We start from the raw sequence: 21,434 nt of genomic DNA on the forward strand, positions 1-21,434 counted from the left end.
CCTCTCACAACTCCCATTCAGTTCTCTGGTGCCGGGCACACAGTGTGGACACTTAAAGCTGTTTCTGTACTCTTGTGCTCTCTTCTCCCCTTCACTGAGTATTGGGCGCGCCACCCCTCCACTCCCGGGGCCCCCGTTTTCCAGGTCTGTTCTACCTCCACTCCGGGCCCAATGGGTGACTCCCCTACTCCCTCTACAGTCCCACTCCGGGCTACTCTCCCCAGCCCCGCAGTGAGTCCGTGCTCTGCTGTCCTGACTTTCTCTTTCAGCTTCCGCAGCATTGATGCACTTTTGAGCCTTCACTGCCTCATCCCACTGCTTCATGTACTCATTTAGCTCTTGAAAGGATTTTCGTCCCGATCCCCTCAGATCCATTGGCCATCTAGGGCCCCCAGGATCTCCTCCTGGGTCCCCTGCTGTGTGCATCGGGGTGCTCCACTCTCTGGGTATCGGCATCTGACTTGGGGAATTAGTGGTATCGTTCCTCCTTGCCTCCTCTGCTCTTTCTCTGTCTTTCCGTTTCCGTTCTTCCCCTTTTGCTCTCTCTTGGTCATATATCGATATTATAGGACCTATGGTAACAGGTACCTGTAGTGCATCTGGTAATGGGTAGGATGTGGCGCTTTCCGTTTCCGGCGCTCTTTGTACCACAAACCTACCGACTACCTGTTGCACCTGACTAGGCTGGAACAACTCTTTCTTTGGCTCAGGATCCCACTCTGAACTGGGAAGCGGTCTATGCTCTCCTGCATTGCCCCCCTTTGCTCCTTCAGTATTCTCGACCTCTCCCCCTGCTCTATTATACGGGGGTGGCCTGTCTGTCAGTAATCTGTTTATCAGGCTGTCCTCTGTTTCGCTCTCATCATCTTCTTCCAGGGGACTTTTATTTACTGGCGCCTCTAACACTGGGTACAGTTTATTTATTTCCAAATTATGCACTCTCCATCTTTTAGCATCCGCATCCCACCTGGCATCCTGCACTGCCCTTACCGAGCGTTTCACCCTTTCTTGTCGTCTGTTCATATTCTTTTCATGCGCTGCCCTAATCCATGCTTCAAGAGCTTCAAACTGGGTTGGTCTAGGCAAGGGTCTCTTTGAGGTCATGACTGATTTTAATCGATGTAACACCTCTAATCTGAACGTCCCGTACTTCGGGAACGTCAGTTCCTCATTTCCTTCAGTAATCTTACTCCACTCTGATATCCAAAGGATCGTATGCAACCCAACATTTACTGCCATATAACGAGCTGGCGTACCCTCCGGCGGGGCTTCTTCCCCTTCATACGATCCCCGCTTCTCTTTTTTAAACAGCGCTTTCAACCATTTAAAACACTTCATAATTATGCGCACAAAATCCAGCCTCGCTACTCTGTTTACTTCCTGATGACAATCCACCAATCCTGTCGCGGCTTTGCTAGCTTGGCCTATCACAGCGCGGTCTTTCTTCTGTCGGCCAATCACGTCGCGACCCTGTCTGACGTGTTCGCTAGCTGGCCTATCACAGCGCGGTCTTTCTCCGGTCAGCCAATCACTGCGCGACACCACCTGACGTCACTTTTCTCCGCTTCGCAGCAGCACCCCTCCTTTCTCAACTCGTCTCCCGGTTATGCATGCGTCCCATTCATACACCGAAAAATGACTACTTCCGACCAAGCGGTCACTTCTCTCGACTGTACGTCCACAGTCTATCTGTAATTGTCAACACAACTGACGAGATGTCTATCGTCTCTCTGATAGGTTGCTTACACACACAGTAACTTCCGACCAGCGTCCGTTACTCACGCACTCACTCTTACGTTCCCCCTATCTCGGTCTCTCGGATGATCAATGGTACCTCATGACCCCCTTCACACTAGTTGACAATTACTCTGGGTGTCCGATACACCCGAACCACTTAAGCTCTCCTTGAACTTAAGATTTCCACCGGTTGCGCGCGCTCACAACCTGTTCCACAGTCACTCTACAGACATTCAACTCCGCCAGACATTACAACATAGATACAATACAAAAACACCGCAATCTAACACGCATAACCCTTTATACTCACTCTCGACCGATACTGCTGCTTTTTCTGTCTCACGTCATCCGGATCTTCATCTGCGGGCTGTTCTTCCGATCATCGATTTCTAGGGGCCTTGGGGTAAGCTAACCTGGCCTAGGTCACCGTCCTCAAGAAGGCAACCATCCTCTATAGCTACCAACTGAAAGGGCGAGATTTTGATCGATACCTTATATCTATTGATCCAAACCTCGATCTGGTCGACTGAACCTTTGTTGCCTGTCTAGGAGGAAAACAGTACACCCATTTCCAAGCCAGTTCACCCAAGAAAGGACTCTACTCTCAAAGATCACGGACAACTTCTAGTTTTCAAAAGTTTATTGTAAAGATATAATGAGCTGCAAATACAGGCATCTCAGAATGAGATTCACGAGATACACAGGTCCAATTACATACATGTGCTCTCGAAAAGCCCTCAGACGAGCAACAGAAATCACTAACACAAGTTCTAAGAATAGTAAAGCTATCAGCATAGACGCATATCTCTCCTTCATTTAGGTTGGAGGAAAACAAACACAGGTTAGGCGTCCCTACCCTGTTCTAGATGGTATCCCTACTTAACCAAATCCCAACCTAACAAAGGTGTCAGCAGTGAATGACCCCCAAGGGAAGTCACTCACTCTAAGTCTCTTGGTGAAGACCTATAGTTCTCCAGTCATGACCCCTCACTGCCTACCCATCCGCTCTCTAAAGGGTCCTCAGGTCTCTGCTCTAACTCCACCCAGGGGTGCTGTCCCTAATACAAAACAGTCAACAACATTTGAGACGCCCCTTGCGAAACGCCTCTCACGTGGTGCAACTTCAGGCTTTTTCCATGATGCTTTGTATTGGGCCTCAGACGTTAGAGTTGACCTTGCTTCTCAGACTCTTCTCCGGCCCGCTGATACCCCTTAAACATTCCAGAACCCTCCTCCATGTCTGGGCCGTCTACTGAACAGACCTCTATTCATTCATTTATAATCGGATCCCCCCTTTCCTGTTGCAGACAGATATCTGCCGCCAAGAACCCAACTCTCATAGACTTCTAAAAAGGCTTGCAACATTTCTCAGCCCAGACATGTACGTATAAATCAATGATAAAACATTTCAGGCCTACAATATTTCTCATTATGATTATAGCATTCAACTTCTTCATTTAATTAAAGCATGTTAATACTCTTATTCTATTATTAAGTAAACATTTCTATAAATCATGGTCTATTAATGCAGTGACCAAAAACGTTAATATAATCTGTGTCGTGAAAAGAACCATCTTCCCTTTCAACTCCAGCTCTGGCCCTGAGGCCTACCACGTTCTGCTTTTAACCATATACCATCTTATGTTTTAGCAGCTTCACGACATGGATTCAAAAATAATCACGTCTAATAAAGTCACATAATGTCACACATTTCTGTATTAGTTCCACTTCTACTTAAATCTCTATATTAACTATACATTCAGAATATTTTTGCAGATACTATTAGCACTCATGGCATTTCTCTTCATGATTTGTGCTTACTACAGGTAAGTGTGATGTACTCATACATTTAAATCAGTTTGCGCTCTCTCACACCTGTTTGACTTTGCACACTTTACCCACACCACCTCAACGACCCCTACTTCTCTACTACTGTAGCACCTGTGGGACTATACATCCTGCACTCACCCACCTCAACTATGCCCACCTTTAAGTTCCACACATTTTTAACCACGCTTAAGCAAGTATATGCTCCTTATTTCTGTACTTTATACTATTGACGCAACTGTTTGTCTATGCACCGTGTACCGACACTACCTCACCTGTGACCTACCTCATGTCTTTTGACCTACCTATGTAACTGAGCACCTTGTACCTAACTACCTCAATTATTACTTAATATTACTTTGTATTACTCCTTATTACTTTGTATTATTATCCCCGTGTCCTTGTAAAGCGCTCTGATATCTGCAAAGATCTTGTTCGCGCTATATAAAACTTTCAAAATAAAAAATAAATAACATATAGACTTTAAAAACAATGGGGATATTTAGAATTTGAACGATGCAGCATATCTGCAAAAACATGGCAGATTCCCCTTCTGCCAAACTTTTAATACCCCCAAAGACTACTAAAATAAACACTATGAAATGAAAACTTAAAAATAAGGATCATGTCAAAAAAGCTATCGACAAATATTCGACCGAGTAAAAATGATCAAATCCAGCCACACTCAAGTCCAACCTACTGAATTAAAATACTATTTTACGTGCAATCCTAGCACCTTTTGAAGGAAGTGCTCAACGGTTGTATTAGGTGCTGGCCAGAGTTTTGTTAGGTAGATACGTTTTGTTGGAATTGGCCCTTTTTGCGTCAACCCTGAACTTTTTGCCTTCCTCCTGTATTGTTTCTAACCTGTTTCTGTTGGTTTTAGGACTCTGGGCACTTTACTACTGCTGATCAGTGTCAAAGTGCAAGTGCTCCCTGTGTAAAGTATAATGTTCATTGGTTGTCCATGATTGGTATGTTTGCCTTACTAGTAAAGTCCCTAGTAAAGTGCACTATGGTTGCCAGGGTTGGTAATGCAAATGCTACTAGTGGGCCTGCAGCACTAATTGTGCCACCCACACCAGTAGCCTTAAGAGAGAACTCAGGCCTGCCACTGCAGTGCCTGCGCGCAGTTTGTTAACCCCTTCTATGCTCATGACGAGCTCAGCTCGTCGTGAGGCACAGTGCAGCTGCACTCATAACGAGCTGAGATCGTCACGGCCGTTGGAACGTTGCACGCGGGGATAATTACCCAGCTGTGCCAAACGTTCGAAAAACGGGTGTGGTTGTGACGAGCTCCGCTCGTCATGAGTGCAGCTGCACTGTGCCTCATGACGAGCCGAGCTCGTCACAAGCACAGTGCGCCGTGCGCGGCCCCCCTCCCCCTGCACAGCGGGGGGAAAACACCCCGCAGCGAAGGGGTTAAACTGCCATGTTGTCCTGACAAGTGCACCCACTTGCCAGGCCTTACCCTTCCATTTCTATGCACATCAGACACCCCTATGGTAAGCCCAAGGTACCCCCCTGGGCAGGGTGCAGTGTATGTAAAAAGGTAGGACTTGTACTACGGTGTGTACCATGTCCTGACAGTGAAATACTCTCCATTTAGTTTTTCACTGTTGCAAGGCCATCTTGCCTATAGGACAGAATGGGGGAGGCTGTGTAATATGTTTCCAGCCTATCTTCCCAAAGGCTTAACATGGAAAGGTGAAGTTTAGTGTGCCTGAACTCACAATTCAATAACACATCTTTTTGTGAAGGTGGGTTTTGAATTGTGAGTTTAGAAACCACTCTTTTAGAAGTGGCTGGGTTTTTGTGTTTTAACATTTCTGTGTGTCTCTGCCTGGTTGTGGATTGACTGTCTGGTTTTGAGAGTGATAGGCTCTGGCGAATGTCTTGACCCAGGGGAGGAAGTGGGAAAGCAACAGGCTGACCTGCATCTGGAGTGTAGGGGGGAGGAGTAGCCCCTGGAGGTGAAGAGGCCTGGGTTGCTGCCATAAAACAATGGCTCCATCTCCTGCTGAGTGATTAAGGATTCAGACCCTCACTATCAAAGGAAGAAGGTGTCACAGGCAGGGAGACACCCAGAACTGGTTTGGACAGGGGTCGGTGCTCCCCTGAACACAAAGACTTCAAAGACATGTAGGGGTATAACTATGAGAGCTGAAACCCCTGGAGTTTGGATTGCTCAAACCTGAAAAGGATTGAAACTACTTCCTGGTGAAGAGGAACCTCTGCCAAGGAAGAAACAGCTGAAGTGACTGAAAAAAAGGACTGACCCTTGCTGTGTGTTCTGGGGCTGGCCTGCAGTTTGCCGATTTAACCAAGGAAGGCTAAGAAACTTTTCTGTGTGCCACGTCCCCCTGCTTGAAAGGACTTTGTTGTGTGCTGTGTCCTGAAGTAACTTAACCTCAAGGGCCCAAGGAGAGCTGGCTCCCTGTGGTGAAAACTCAGGAACACAAAACTTTCCAGGAGTGTCTCAGCGACGCTGTGTGCGTGTGCTTTTTGCCCTCGTAAGAATTGCCCTGTGATCGTGGGCACCTGGAGTCCAAGCGAGTCTCAGCAATGCTGTGTGCGGGTGCTTCCTGCAGCCTGAGCCCTTCGTGAGGAGTGTCCTGTGATCGTGTGCACCTGGAGTCCAAGTGAGTCTCAGCGACATGTGTGCGTGTGCTTCTTACAACCTGAGACCTTCGTGAGGATTGCCCTGTTATTGTGCACACCCAGAGTCCAAGTGAGTCTCAGCGACGCTGTGTGCGTGTGCTTTGTGCCGCCTGAGACCTTCATGAGGATTGCCCTGTTATCGTGCACTCCCGGAGTCCAAGTGAGTCTCAGCGACGCTGTGTGCGTGTGCTTTGTGCAGCCTAAGACCTTTGTGAGGATTGCCCTGTGATCGTGCACACCCAAAGCTCAAGGGAGTCTCAACGATGCTGTACGGGTGTGCCCTGTTGCAGCCTGAGATCTTGGTTATCCCCACTGCCTGGAATCCACAGAGTGGCATCGGAGGCCGAAGTCGAGAGGAGAGGAGAGCGAGGTCGCACCCCCCAGGTAACGTGTGTCGCCGCCTGGAGAGGGGTGCAGGTTCGGATAGAGAAGCTCTTGGCCTCTCCCATTCTCGCAGCGTGAACCTCTGCTTCAGCTCGTATCGCGGCCCGTACTTGCCAAGGAGTGGCAGTACCGGGGCCCAAGTGTGGAGCTGTACTTTGGTTTACACCATACCCATGTTGGGGGCATCTGTTGGCAGAAGCTGACCGCGAGTCAGTAAGAGTGGTGAGAGACCATCTAAAGCACTGCGATCGGTGCGGGAGTGTATTACGCATTGCATTATTTCTGTAGTACAAACTACCTGATTAGTGTATTACTCATTGCATTATTCCTGCATTATGAACTACCTGATTGTTGCATTACGCGTTGCATTATTTCTGCATTACGTACTGCCTGATTGTTGCATTACGCATTGCATTATTTCTGTATTATGAACTGCCTGTGTGTTGCATTACGCAATGCATTGTGTCTGCATTACGAACTGCCTGATTGTTGCATTACGCATTGCACTTTTTTTGCATAACGAACTACCTGATTGTTGCATTACGCATTGCATTAGTTTGCATAACGAACTGCCTGATTGTTGAGTTACGCATAGCATTATTTTGGCATTACAAACTGCTTGATTGTTGCATAACGAACTGCATTATTTTTACATTGCGAAGTGCCTGATTCTTGCATTATGAACTGCATAGCATTCCATTAGGACTGCAGTGGATCATCTACAATTGCTCAATAATATCGCCAGAACCTACAAGGGCTGGCTGGCCTAATAACCGGCCAGGAGGAATTTTACAAATATGCATATGTTGGATTTATATTGTTTCGTGCCAAGCTACTGAGGGGGTGAGCAGGGACTATCTGAGAAGGTGTCCTTCCTTTCCCTGATGTGGAAGCAAGGGTCCCTATTTTGCCTAAGGTGCCTCCCTCAGCCAACTAGAGACCCCCAGGTCTAACACATTTGTAAGGTGTTTATTGTTGCAATATACTAATACTGATGTATTTATTTGGACCTTGGTCTTCTTGGTCCAAAGCCAGCTTTCAGGCCACGTGTCCTTAAAAATTTCTAAATCTTTACTAGGTTATTACATTTCTTAAATCTACAACTCATTGTAAAGAAGAACTTGAAAATCGCAAGGGTAAACAATACAAATCTTTTGTAAATAGCTATTGTCACCTGGCCATCTGCTTGTAGGCTTCTTCTGCCACCGCGAAGATATGAGGATCCATATCACCCATGTTTTGGCCCATGTACGCGTAGATGACATCTTCTCCATATATTGGCAACTGTTCATACGGATTTATGGCAACAAGCACAATACCTAAAGAAAAAACATCAGTTACTAACACCTGAATCCTTGTAACTAGAGGGCCATTTTAAGGCATACGGGAGCACACTAGCTTAAGTAAAGGGGTTTATTAAACTGAAAGGAAAAGGCCTGTCTGCTCACCCCAGCAACTCACTACAAGCTCACAATCTGGATTCTGGAAGTGGAAGCCACAGTTGCCAAGATACAGCATCAGAACCAAGTATATTCAGTATATAACCGTCACCCATGTGATGGGCAATTACTAAACAACGCCAAAAGCATAAATCAGCAACTAGTTCCAATCAGTGCTGCAAAGTACATCATTGTACCAGTGATTAAAGAAATAACAAGGAGGAAAACAGGTCAATAGACTAGAAAGCAGATAGGGTTGGGATAAAGGGATGGGTGAGAATTTATGGCCAGTGTTACAATGGAAAGTGGCCCATTAGTCAATGATGTCACAAATCTCAAAACCTAAACTGACATCGTCAAAAAACATTTTTAAAATCCTTCTTTGTGATGCAGGACTAAGAAAACCTTTTCCTATACACTGGGTGCCTGTTGTGTTTCCTTTAAATGTGATGTAACATTAAGTATTTGAATATGCTTTGTTGTGATAAACCATTAAAAATAAAGGGTTGTTTTTTTAAAGTATTTGCATATGCATCTTTTGTAATGTGTTCTTCAGCGTGCTGTCTTGAGTGTTCCAAGTTCCTTACACTGGAATCTGAGGACAGTTGCTGGGGAAGAAAGGAGCAAGGAAGGTTCCTGTCTACTCTCCTGTGCTGGTGAGAGTTGTTATTGTATTTGATTTGGTTCTCCACTGAGAACCACAAATATTAAATACACAATATTCAAATTTACACAATTTTGTTAAAAATGTCATTCTAATATGAAATTAAAAATGGTTTTCAAAATTTGTAAAAATTGTGACAAACAAATTCGTTTGGCGGAACTTTACATAAAATAATCAATTCCTGTACTGAGTTAATTCTACATTCTAAATAAAGTGGTCGTAAAAATCTTTTCCTTGCTTCTACCACTAACGCATTTGTGCAAATAGATAATAGATGTTCCAAGTCCTGCTCCTCACTATTACATAGATTACAAATAGGGTTTTCTTTTGAATGCCACCTAAATGTGATTGTTTTTACAGGAATTATTCCGAATCGAAGTAAAACAATCGATCTCCTGACCCCGTGGTACAGGTTAAAATTAATATATTGTTGAGGTTTCTTATACTCTATAGTTTCAGAAATATTTTTATATTATGACAGTTTAAGACAATGTTGAGAGTCAAGGTCAAAACTTAGTCTTGTAGTAAAGTGCTTTAGAAAAAGTTTCAACTGGGCAGGAGACCAGGAAAGTAACAGCTCGATGTTAACCTCTGATAGCTTAAAAGCAGATAGGGCATTTTTTGAGAATACATAGTTCGATGGTTCACGTTCGAATGTCTCAGTCTTTAACAGGGATCGGAGCGTTCCTTCTTCAGCATGGAGGAGATTATATGCCCACTTGATGATATTGGCAATTCCTCGGGCATAGGAGCTAGTTAATGAAAGCTCGAGGCAGAGCGCTTGCACTGGAACCGATTGAGATAACTTCATAAGTTTCCGCAGGATCGTCCCTTCTTTTAAGTCTAGAAAGGACCATTGACTTATTGGTATGTGCTCAAGTGCGTACGACAGTACTGGTGGAACTTTGGCACTATAAAACCTTAAGCATTGCAGAAAAATGTCTTTGTCCAGATGCAGCGTATAGCCGTAAAAGTGCTCCCACATGGACATCGGATTTCCGGGTTAAATTCAAAGTAGGGGACTTATTTTGTAAGGGCTTGGTGAATATTCTTCCTAAGTAAGTGTATTCTTTTACCACTTCCACCGTTTTTCCTCCTAGTGACCAGATACATTTAGTACTCCTTTTTATCCCAGAGAACGGTACTATTTTAGTTTTCGAGATGTTTGGTATTAAGTAATTTTCCTCTGTATAATTGTAGAGGGCCTCAAGGCTTCTTTGCAAACCAAATGGAGTTTGATCTAAGATGATGACGTCATCCGCATACAATAGAGTATGTATTTTATGAGAAGCAATTTTTGGTGGAAAATTACATAGCTGTTGAAAACGTTGAGGCAAGTCACTGAGATACAGGGAAAACAGTAAAGGAGCGAGGAGACATCCTTGCCTAAGCCTAAGGTGATCGGGCGGTGTTGCGGTTAAGGAAATGCGCGATGAAAACTCGGTGCCAATGAAAACTTAGAACGTTGGAAAAAATTGAAGGCTGTCTTTATTTAATGATATTGGACCAACACTTCATATGAGATCACAAGGGCATTAATACCAATTTGATGGAACATCTAATAAGGAAATACACGTTATGAAACACAAGAAGCATTAGAATTTTAAAAACGGTTTAATTACCTATCTGAAAGGAAGTGTTACTCCATAGAAGTCATCGCCAAAACTCGTGCTAGGATACTCATACAGAGGGCACAAACTGTTGGGAAGAACTCTGTTCTGTCAAGGGTCCGGAGGAAGGTGGTCTCATCCCACCGAAACGCGTAGACCTAGCGTGACAGTTCACACTAATATCTGTGACTCCTCAGATACAGGATAAAGAATCTTTTTTGAGTAAATGTATTAGGATGTGTGTAAGTTGTCTGAATGTTAGGTGTGCTCTTTGTGTGGTATTATGTATATAGAATTGTATTTCTCATTTTAATTGTCTTTATATGTTATGTAAATGTTTTTTGATATATTGATTAAAAAAAAAACACTTTTTGAAATATGAATTTGAAATGAAAAGAAAAAGTAAAAAATGAATACTAAATAAAAATATAAATGCAATACACTTTTGTACTTGCCATGCTTTGAAGGGCTTTTGTTTAAAAGTAGGAACTAAATGTTTAGAGTAAAATAAATAAGACCACGAGGGAATTTCTTTCTTATTGTGACATCCTTGCCTAAGGCCATTTGGGGTCGGAATTGCACTAGTAAGACCTTTTTCCTTCCCCATTTGGACTTGGCACCAGGTATCTGTATGTAATACTGTTAATATGTGTAGTAGATTGTCCGGGATACCCATATTACTGAGTTTTCTCCATAGTGTCGCTCTGTCTACTCTATCGAATGCAGTGGAAAAGTCGATAAAAGCAGCATATATAACCTGAGATTTTATTGTAACATATTTATCTAAGATGGTTTGCAGAACAGCGATATTATCGGTGACTGAATGCTTTGGTCTAAATCCAGCCTGGTATAAGGGGATCAGTCCAGATGAAAAGGCCCAATCTTTTAGATGGTCTAATACTGTAGCTGAAAAAATCTTTCCTGTTGCGTCCAAAAGGGCTATCTGTCTATAATTACCAGGATACAACCTTATACCCTTTTTGTGTATGGGTATTATAATGCTCCCCTTCCAAGATTTGGGAATATCTCCAGTTCTGAAAATGTAGTTGAAAAGGGGATATAGCATCTTACTCCATTCTTTGGGGTTGCATTGGAGGACCTTAATCGGTATTTGGTCCGGATCTGTTGCTCCTGTTGATCTTGCCTTTCTTATATGTAGCTCAATAGAGAGTGGACTAGTAACTCCATAGTCTGAAGATTTTATTTCCGAGTTCCTAACAGGATGGTAGCTCTTTTCTACAGTAGTGTTTAATTTATATAAATTGGCCAGATACATTTCCCATTCTGATGGAGGCACCGGGATAGTTTGTAATACTTTTTTCGTGCCTATTTCTTTAGCAATTATGTTCCAATATGCACGTTGGTTATTTTGTTTCGCTGCTATTTGCAGATCTACCCAATTTTTATCTTGGGTTATTCTCTTGTTTTTTTCTCTTTCTCTCCTGCGTTGATTTTTTAATTTGTTGATTTCTATCTGTCTAGCTGGTGACTTTTCTAAAAATTGTGCTCGTACCAGTTTGTTTAGGTAAGTTGTATTAGTAGCTAGCTTTTGTTTTTTGTTTTGTTTCTTTGGAGGTTGCATCAGCTTTTCCTGTAATTTTTGTGTTCGTTTTTTTATCACAATTTCGAAGTTTGTTATCGGATTTGCTGACTGTATTCTTTGTAAGAGTTGTGTTGAATCAGTTATGGAGATTAGTTTGGTAAGAGTAGCAGAGTTCCAGTGAATCCGTCTTTGAGTTGGGTTTACCAGGACAGTACTACAGCTATACATAATTTGATTTGACTGGGACTGTTGTGCTTTCCACTCTGTAGTTAGCTGTAGTATCGCATGATCACTACCATCGGCAAAGTTGATTTTAAGTTGTAAAACTGATCTGTACAGATCATAGCTACAGATCATGTAGTCCAGTAGTGAAGGATTACAGTTTCCCTGTCTTGTATTTGAGGCAGGTATGTCTCCTTCTACATTGCCATTTAGTATTGTTCCATTTAGAATGGGTAGCGATGCTATTAGCATCTTCCCTCTTTTATCCGCCTTATTTTCTTTTGGAAAAAGTGGAATAGAGATTCCCAGAGCCTCATCTGTGAGCCAATTTGCCCATTTCGATATTAACTCATTAGATATTTTCCCATTAAGATCCCCATGATGAAAAGCGATGGATAACCCTGATTTTCTGTTGTTTGTTCTGTCTTTTAGGATTTCTATAGTAAGTGCGTCCATTTGTGCTCCGTGGGGGATATAGATGTTATAAATTAATATATCTTTTAAGTTTTCAGGAGGATTTGTCTCGCACTTGATTTTGATACATTGATGGTTCTTTGAGTTAGTTGGAATTACTTCTTGTGCCCATTTGTAGTCTTCATTTAATAAGATCGCTATCCCACCTTTCGCATGTCCCCGGTCGACCTGTTCTGCAGGAATGTCATATATGAAATATTTCTCCAGATTGAGGTTTTGTGTAGACCAAGTTTCTTGGAGGGCCACTATTGCTGGGGAATCTTTTGTTATTTCAGCCATTTTTTCTTTAGTTATGCCCGCAAGGTTCCAAGAGGAGATCGTCAAACCTGTGCTAAACAGAGGACTTGTTATCCTTAGTTTGTTTGTTACTGTTCAGGGTTTCCGAAATCCAGGACCAGGAATGATCTATCTTTGTTATTTCAACACTGGGAGTTTTCTTGCTCCATATTTCTCTATCGCCGTTCTTTATGGATACAAATATATTTTCTGTAGCATGATCTAGCGAATTGGTGGTGATGTTAAGTGAATGGTTGAATCGAGGCCTTTTGGGAGATTCGTCTGGTATAGGTCTTTTTTGAGGTTCGTATTTTAATACTGGGGCCAGGTCATAACCGTATTTGTGTAAAGTGTCGCTCTCCTGCAGTATGATTCCCGGGATCACTGGAGACCAAAATTCAACAATCGCAATTGACATTTTTGATTCTTCTGGAAACATAACTAGTTTTATTTCATTACGTGCTAGAGATTGTAACGGCCAAATTATTTGTAGCAGACTGATAATTCGGCCACGGTTGAGTGGTGTTTCATCAGACAGGAATAGGTCTATGATTTCCAGAAAATTAGACCTGGTCTCCACTGTTTGCAGATCCCTTTTCTGTGTGGAGAGAGTTCCTTTTGAGATCTCTCTTACCTCTGGGCTTGTCGGCCCATGTCCTGTTGGTAGAAAATGTTTTGCCTTAGGATTTAATTTACTCAGTTGGTCAGAGTTGTCTCTTTGGGTTTTTACCGGTGAATTCTGCTCCTTTGTCTTATTGGTCTGTGGTATTTCTGCACTTTCCTCTGTTTCCAGTGAAAGAGGAGAGTTGGTCTGTATTCTTATTTGACGAGCTTTCTTTTTCTTAATTCTTCTTTGCGCCTTTCTCCTTTTTGATTTAATCAACTTTTGATTTCTTTTGTCGTTAGGGCTTTTTAGGCCTTGTGTGTCGTCATTGGACAGCGCGATCTCAACGGTTGATTTGAGATTGGATGTTGCAGGGCTGTTCAAGGTGGAGTCAGATTTTCTTTTAGTGAAGATTGGATAGTAAACTACGGGCTGTTGGGGAGACACTGTTTTGGTTTTCTCCTTAAAAAGGTTTCTAAGAGAGTATATAGGGTTAGAATCCTGTTTGCCCTTGGGTTCCGTAATTAATTTCTTTCCGGTTTGGGTTGCAGTTTCCTTTGTTTGAGAAGGAGATGTTTTTGTTGTTTTAACTTTTGGGTTATAAGAGTATTCCCCTTTACATTTACCACAGACTCCTGTTATTGTTGCTGACATTGTTTGCTCTTTCTTCCTTTTTTTCTCAAGTAGGAATTTTAGTATTCCTAGTTGGGTATCAAGTGTTTGGTCAGAATTTTCCAATATGTTCCCTAGATGAGTGAGAACTGCTTCCAGAATACTTTGCAATGTAAACAAGGATTTGGATATTGGGGTATGGTCTTTATGGAGATCTATACTTTTAAAGAGAGAGAGATCTGGTGATTTTTCGAGGAAACCCTCTAGGTCTGATGATTTTTGTGGAGTACTATTCTGTATGTTCTGGTTTTCCTTTTGCGTTCCCATGTGGTATATTAAGTCTTTGATGTTAATATCTGGACATGTGATGTTATATTCTTGGGATTGTTGTAATTTAGATGATTCCAGTTTTATTGAATCTACTGTAGTAGAGATCGCGATTAGCTCTTCCGATACGATAGAGATACTTTTTTGAGGAGCTTCAGGTGTCCTTTGGTTTTGGATTTGAATTTGATGCATTTCATCCTTTCCTACCTCTTTATTCCCTTTTTTTTCTTTAACTGTCTGATCTTTTTGAACTTGTCCCTGTTCATCTGAGTTTAGTTTCGTAAAATACTTTTTAATACCAGGAGTTACTGCAGACTTTCCGGTTCTTGCCGTCTTGCCAGTACTCTTTCTAATTGCTTCTTCCGTTCCCATCCTCTTCATAAAAATGGTTCTCGACCTTAGTTTTTTATAGGCCATGGCAGTGTAGTATATTGCTAAGTTGTTTTAGTTGTAATTTTAGCTGTGCTATTTGTTCCGGCCGTATGATACTTAATAGATCTTAGCCACCTGTATGGTTGATATGGTCTCCTGTTGCCCACTACTTTAGAGCCAGAATTAAGATGGAAACTCTTGCCGAATTCAAATTGACACAGCCAAAGAGGTACGGTTCCAAGGTGCTAGCACACAGGTGCGCCGCTCATGCAACACCAGGAACTAGCTCCCCGTTCCTGCTCCCTGGCTCCCTGGCTCAGTTTCTTATAGTAAAATTTTCATGCACATTAATTGTCTTTCTTTCGTTAATTGGTTTTTATAATTTAGGTACCTCTGTTGTTGCATCCAGGGTAGTTTTATGGCTCCAGCCTAAGTTAAGACTTCACTTGGGTCAACCGTCGCAGCTGTGCCACATCTAGCAGTCTCTCGTGGTTCTGGCCGCACCTGGCCGCTCTGGCCGCACCCAAAGCAGCTCTCGCGGTACCTGCCGTGTCCCGGAGAGGCTCGCGGCTCCGGCCACTCAAAGGAATGCAAAAAATGCCACTTGCGGCTGATGCCGTGTCTAATGGGTGCTAGCGGCACCGGCCGCACCCAGAACGTCACTCGCGGCAATTGCCGCGTCCTACGGGGGCTCGCGGCTCCGGCCGCACCAAAAGACGTTGTAAGCAGGGGCCCGTAGTTGCAGCCGCACCGGCCGCCACCCGCGGCTGACGCCTGCAACCAGCAGGCACTCGCGGCTTCAGCCGCTCCAGCCGCAGTCGCAGCAGACGTTTCGCTCCCGCTGCGTTCAGGACTGGGACACAGAGCAGTGCGGCCGCGCCCGGGATGCACCTCCAGCAATAAGCAATAGGGCAATAGGGTGCGGCCGGGCCAGGCGCCGCAGTCAGTGTCTCCTCCTCGTCCTCCTCGCCTGCCTGCTCTCTGCCTGCTCGCCCACTGTTCGTGTGCTCCACAGCGCCGCCACTGGTTCCGCTCTCTAGCCCACTGGTTCCGCTCTCTGCCAGCTGGTGCTTCAACTATAATAAATTCTACTTCATTATTTCGTCTGGACCTTGGATTTATCATTACAGTGACCTTATAAGGAAAAGGTTAGGTCCAGGTAAATGGTAGGTAGAGTTAGGATTAGGGTCGCAATAATAAGTTCTGGCTCACAAAGAGTTTGACATGTTAGCAGCTGGCACAGAGTTCCCTCAGCACAAAGTCTAACTCTCTATTCCCTCACTACAGTGTGGAGTGTCTGATTCCAACGCAGGGCCCTCCCCAGAACGGAGACATCACGTTACAGGGCAAGGTAAGTGTGAGTGGAAAGGACAGGGTTAAAGGTGGATGTGGAACTGAGTGTAGCACCAACATTAGAGCTAGAGATGTAGAAATTAAATGTCCCAAATATGGTAGGAGCCAAGCACATAAACTTTCTCCAACCATCTACCAGCTGTGATTCAGACTAAGTTGTTTGTGCTATTTGCATAGACAAGAAAGACCAGAATACATACTCTATGGTCCTGATTATGAGTGCCCTCTTAAAATGCAATCCCTGTGCAAACACATGTTTGAGCAAGGATCACAAAATAAATGGGAGAGATGTTTATCGCATCTGGAGTATTACACCTCGGGCAAAAAAAGTTCACACTTCTTGTGGAATTTACTAGAGGTAAAATGCCTGGCTACTACCATTATGTGAAGATTAAGTGCAGTAAACACCCACATCTGCATGTTATGCCCCATTTTCAGGTCAGAAATAGGCAATAATTATAACACCCAATACATTTGAAACTCGTCGTTGTCAGATTTTATAGGAAGCAATACATATCGCATTCGACACCTGGGCACTCCTAATCAGTCTTTCTGACATTAAGCAAAAGGTGTAGCCTTAACCACATGAGAGTCTCTGGCAGTCAAAGGAAGAGAGGGGCTGCCAAAAGCACACAGGAAGGGGTGAGATTCTTGCATATCATCCACCATCCACACTATAATACCCCCAGCAGTCAATGCTAGGGTTGACTGTGCTTGTGGAATATTTCACTGAAGCGCTGAGTAGTAATGCATACTTTAATAAAGTACATACAAGTGCCACAATTTTGTGGCACAGTGTTGTCAACCAGCGCAAGCAAAATCGTTAAAGACTGTCCACCTCAGATAGGTGAACTCATCTTTTACTCCATTTTCATGAATCAGGCACACCTACAGTAATCACCTAATATTTCAGGTACCACAAAAGTAACTTGTTCAGTACTCCTTTCTTAACATCAAAGCATGGTGCTACAATCATTTTGCAGACAGCCAAACTGACGGTTAGTTTATTACCTTTCGGTGTACCTCCACTTAGGTGAAATGTATTGCAACAGTCCAAGGGTACATCCTGGCAAAGTGCAACCTCTGAGCTTTGCTAAGGCAAAAACACTGAACAAGGCACTGCATGATGCCACGTTATTTATTTATGTAGCTTTTTTATTTACAGGTCACAGCCTTCCCTTACAGGCACCACTATGTGAAGAGTCAGATGGGGAACTAAAGGAACTAGAAGAGAGATTAACAAAAAAGTAGGGGTTTTCAAAACTTGTCCAAACTGTTGATGGTCCACAATGCACCGCATATCAAAAGAGACACCATGCTATCTTTGCAGAGTTAGAATATGAAAAGTTCTTCCTTCACAATGTGCACACTTAAAGAAAGAATCTTTGAGAAGAACCCTCACTTGGAGGTATACGACTAGAAAGTTGGACAGAAAGACTGGACCAGCTCTTGAGAAAGTGCGTTGGGCTGTTGAGATCTGATGAGACTTGTGCATCCCAGAGCCCCATCTCACAGACAAATTCTGTAAGATTTGCAGCATAGAGATACAGAAATCCGGGAGGTTGAGTTCTAAAATGTTCAGGGCATGAACGCTTGCGCCAATGGGAAGTATCGTATCGCTATCAAAGAATATCGGAAACAGATCATTAAACATAAAAGAGGCTTTCTAGCCAAGAAGAACAATAAAGCCAGTAATATCTCGCGAGAGATCTTCTCAATCGTTAGATCTTTCACCGATCCCCAGGCTCTGATCCGACAACAGCCCGCCTCCCAAGAACTCTGTTCCCAGCTGTCTAAATACTTCGAGGACAAGATTGCCCAGATCCATGCCTCGTTCCCTCTCCATGAGAATACCGGGTCCATAGTGGACCCTACTGACACGAACCATTCTGGCCCAGTCTTTGCTGACTTTACAGTGATATCGGGGGAGTCTTCCTTACAGGACCCTACTGACACGAACTATTCTGGCCCAGTCTTTGCTGACTTTACAGTGATATTGGAGGAGTCTTCCTTACAGGAACTACTCAGATGCAGGTCAGGATCCCCAGTGGATCCCTGGCCAGTAAAACAATTTAAAGCCTTGGCATCCTTCCTCAACCCCTACCTCAATCCATTATGGAATTCTTCTTTGATTTCGGTCACTTATCCGGAAGCCTGGAAACAGGCTTTCCTTGTCCCTATTTTAAAAAAGGCTAACTTAGATCCAGGTAACCCCGCTAATTATAGACCGATATCTCTCCTTCCTGCCCCTGCCAAGATACTCGAGCGATTTGCCCATCAGCAAATCGCTGGTTTTATTGAGACCCATGGCCTTTTCCATGACTCCCAACATGACTTTCGTAAAGGCCATAGTACGGAGTCGGCCCTTATTGAGATGGCGGACTCTGTCCGCTGGACGCTAGACCGAGGATCAAGGGCGGTGTTGGTGCTGCTGGACTTATCAGCAGCATTCGACACCGTCTCCCACCCCATCCTATTAAAAAGACTGAAGGCCTTGGGAATCCAGGGCAATGTCCTAAAATGGATTGGTTCTTTTCTGTCAAAACGTTCACAATTGGTACATACACCCCCTTTTACTTCTACGCCCAGGCCATTGAAATGGGGCGTTCCTCAGGGCTCGTCTTTAAGCCCTCTTCTTTTTAATGTTTATTTTTCCCCGCTAGCTGATATGATTTCCAAGTCCGGCATTAAAACTACACCTCATGCTGAAGACATTCAGCTGCTTTTCACTTTTGAGGACCCGTCCACTATTTCTTTTGAACCCCTCAAACCCTGCATCAGAAACATTGCTCACTGGATGGATCTTAATTCCTAAGACTGAACGTAACTAAGACTGAAGTGCTCTTCTTCAACCAGCCCTCCCCTCTAGATTCTAACATTTGGTGGCCGGAAGATCTGAGCCAAGTCCCCATTCCTAAGGACTCAGTCAGGAATCTTGGAGTTCGCTGGGACCAACAGCTGTCTTTAGGCTGTCAGGTTCGATCAGTCTCTGCCGCCTTTTTTTCCAAGATTAAAACTCTAAAAAAAGTATCAATTATTTGCCTTGCGCCCATAGGAAAACAATTGTTCATGCATTGATTATCTCCCATTTGCACTACGCAAATGGACTCTATTTAGGATTACCCTCTGGCCTTTGTCACAAACTCCAAATGGTCCAAAATGCTGCTGCTAGTTTGATTGGGGGTCTCTCACACCGACAGCATATTTCTCCATACCTCCGCGAACTGCATTGGCTACCCATGAGCAAGCGCATTGAGTTTAAAGCTATGACACTAGCTTACCGTGCCACGCAGGACAAGGGGTCTGCCCATCTGAGATACATCCTTCGCCCTTACTGTAACCTTCGATCGCTTCGTTCCAACTCTAAATGCCTGCTGGTCACAACCAGATTAAAAAAATCTCTTTCTGGAGGCAGAACATTTGAGCTTGTCGCTGCCCAACGCTGGAACAAGTTGCCTCTCAACCTGCGCATGAGTAGTACGGAATCGGAATTCCACCGCGCTTTGAAAACCTTACTCTTTTGCCAGTGACTGCTTGTCTTAGGTTTCTTTCTGTAGGGACCCCATTACAATCAATTAGCGCCGGGACACCCCGTTGGGGTAGCTGCGCGCTTTATAAAAGACACAATAATAATAATAATAATAATAATATGCTTTTCTGAAGGGATAAAAGCCAAGGTTGAAAATCAAAGTTGTAGAAAGCAAACAAACCACCCATAAAACTTGGATGCCAAAGGAAAAATATTTGTCATAAAACAAACAGGTTTCTCGCCTTGGGTACCAAGGTGGGCAGAGTGCCGAGGAGCCCCGGGCAAAGCTTTCTTGATCAACAAGACATGCCAAGCCCACTAATCAGTATCTCAGTCTTGCAATCCTTCATTTTTAGGAAATGTGCTGCTATTCCATTATGAAAGAGTGCAAAGTTCTTCCCCAAGTGCCCGATGGATCAGATTTGCAGATGGTCAAATCTCAGCAAAGCTATAAGTCATAGGTTAGGAGAGTACCTTATATTTGTAAGAATGCACTCATTCTCCAGGTTATAGCAGTAAACACTAAACCAGATGTGTGCGGAACTGTGCAGCCCTCTGCAGGCTAGAGGCAGTTCATAAGATTGAAAAGCTGAGAAACACAACCTGGGATCCGCTACTAAAGAAGAAATGCAACCTGAATTTCCACCTCGAGAACAACAACGACACCAACTCCACCACCCTGATCGACAACCCCAACAACCTTGGACAGCTCGTCACTGCACCCACCCACGCCGCTGGCCACACGCTGGACCCCGTCTTCTCCACAAGCACCCACGTCACCTTCAACCACACCACCGAACTCCACTGGACCGACCACCGCTGCATCCATTTCACCTTCAATAAACCAACCACGCACCACCTCACCCAAACAGCTACTTCGCCGCTGCTGGAGCAAAGTCACCGAAGACCAGCTGATCATCACCCTTGCCCAAAACCCACCCACCGATCCCACAAACCCAGACACCGCAGCCCGCAATCCTCAGACAGTGGATCGACGACTGCGCCAACACCCTCGCCCCACTCAAGAAACCCTCCAATAACCAGGCCAACAAGAGAGCCACTTGGTACACCGACAAGCTGCAGACCTCCAAACGCGCATGCCGGAAACTGGAGAAGATATGGCTCCACAAACACACTCCGGACAACCACACAGCCCACAAGGACGCCACCCGCAGACATCACCACCTCATCAGATTAGCCAAGAGATCCTCCTTCAAAGACTGCCTGGATAACAACGCACATGACAGCAAAGAGCTCTTCAGCATCGTAAAGGAACTCTCCAACCCCAGCGCCAACGCCAACGACATACCGCCCTCACAAGAACTGTGCAACTCACTAGCCATCTTTTTCCGCCGCAAAATCGCTGACATCCATGACAGCTTCAACACCATGACCGCCCCGACTACGCCAGACCCCACCTCCCCTGTGAACACCACCAGCGCCAACCGCCTGACCTCCTGGTCCAACGTCAACGACGACGAGACACGCAAGGTCACAAACTCCATCCACTCAGGATCTCCGTCAGACCCATGCCCACACCATGTATTCAATAAAGCAGATGCTGCCATCGCACCCCAACTACGGAAGGTCATCAACATCTCTTTCAAAACAGCGAAATTCACGGAAATCTGGAAACACGCCGAAATCAACGCCCTCCTCAAGAAGCCCAAGGGGGACCCCAAGGACCTCAAGAACTTCTGGCCCATCTTCCTGCTCCCATTCCCAGCAAAGGTCATCGAGAAAATTGTCAACATGCAACTGGCCCGCCACCTGGAAGACAACAACATCTTGGACCCGTCC

At 44.4% G+C, this 21,434-nt stretch overlaps 1 protein-coding gene across 1 annotated transcript in view; it reads right to left on the reverse strand.

Annotated features, from left to right (window-relative positions):
* The window catches only part of MYO5B (myosin VB), a 1,014,515-nt gene that overhangs the window by 604,526 nt on the left and 388,555 nt on the right, over positions 1–21,434 (reverse strand). The window contains exon 4 of the mRNA XM_078674793.1: positions 7,784–7,928. Within this exon, the coding sequence (XP_078530919.1) occupies positions 7,784–7,928 (145 nt within the window). The remainder of the gene's footprint in view (positions 1–7,783; positions 7,929–21,434) is intronic.

The sequence above is a fragment of the Lissotriton helveticus genome, chromosome 2_1 (assembly GCF_964261635.1).
Source record: "Lissotriton helveticus chromosome 2_1, aLisHel1.1, whole genome shotgun sequence".
NCBI lineage: Eukaryota > Metazoa > Chordata > Amphibia > Caudata > Salamandridae > Lissotriton > Lissotriton helveticus.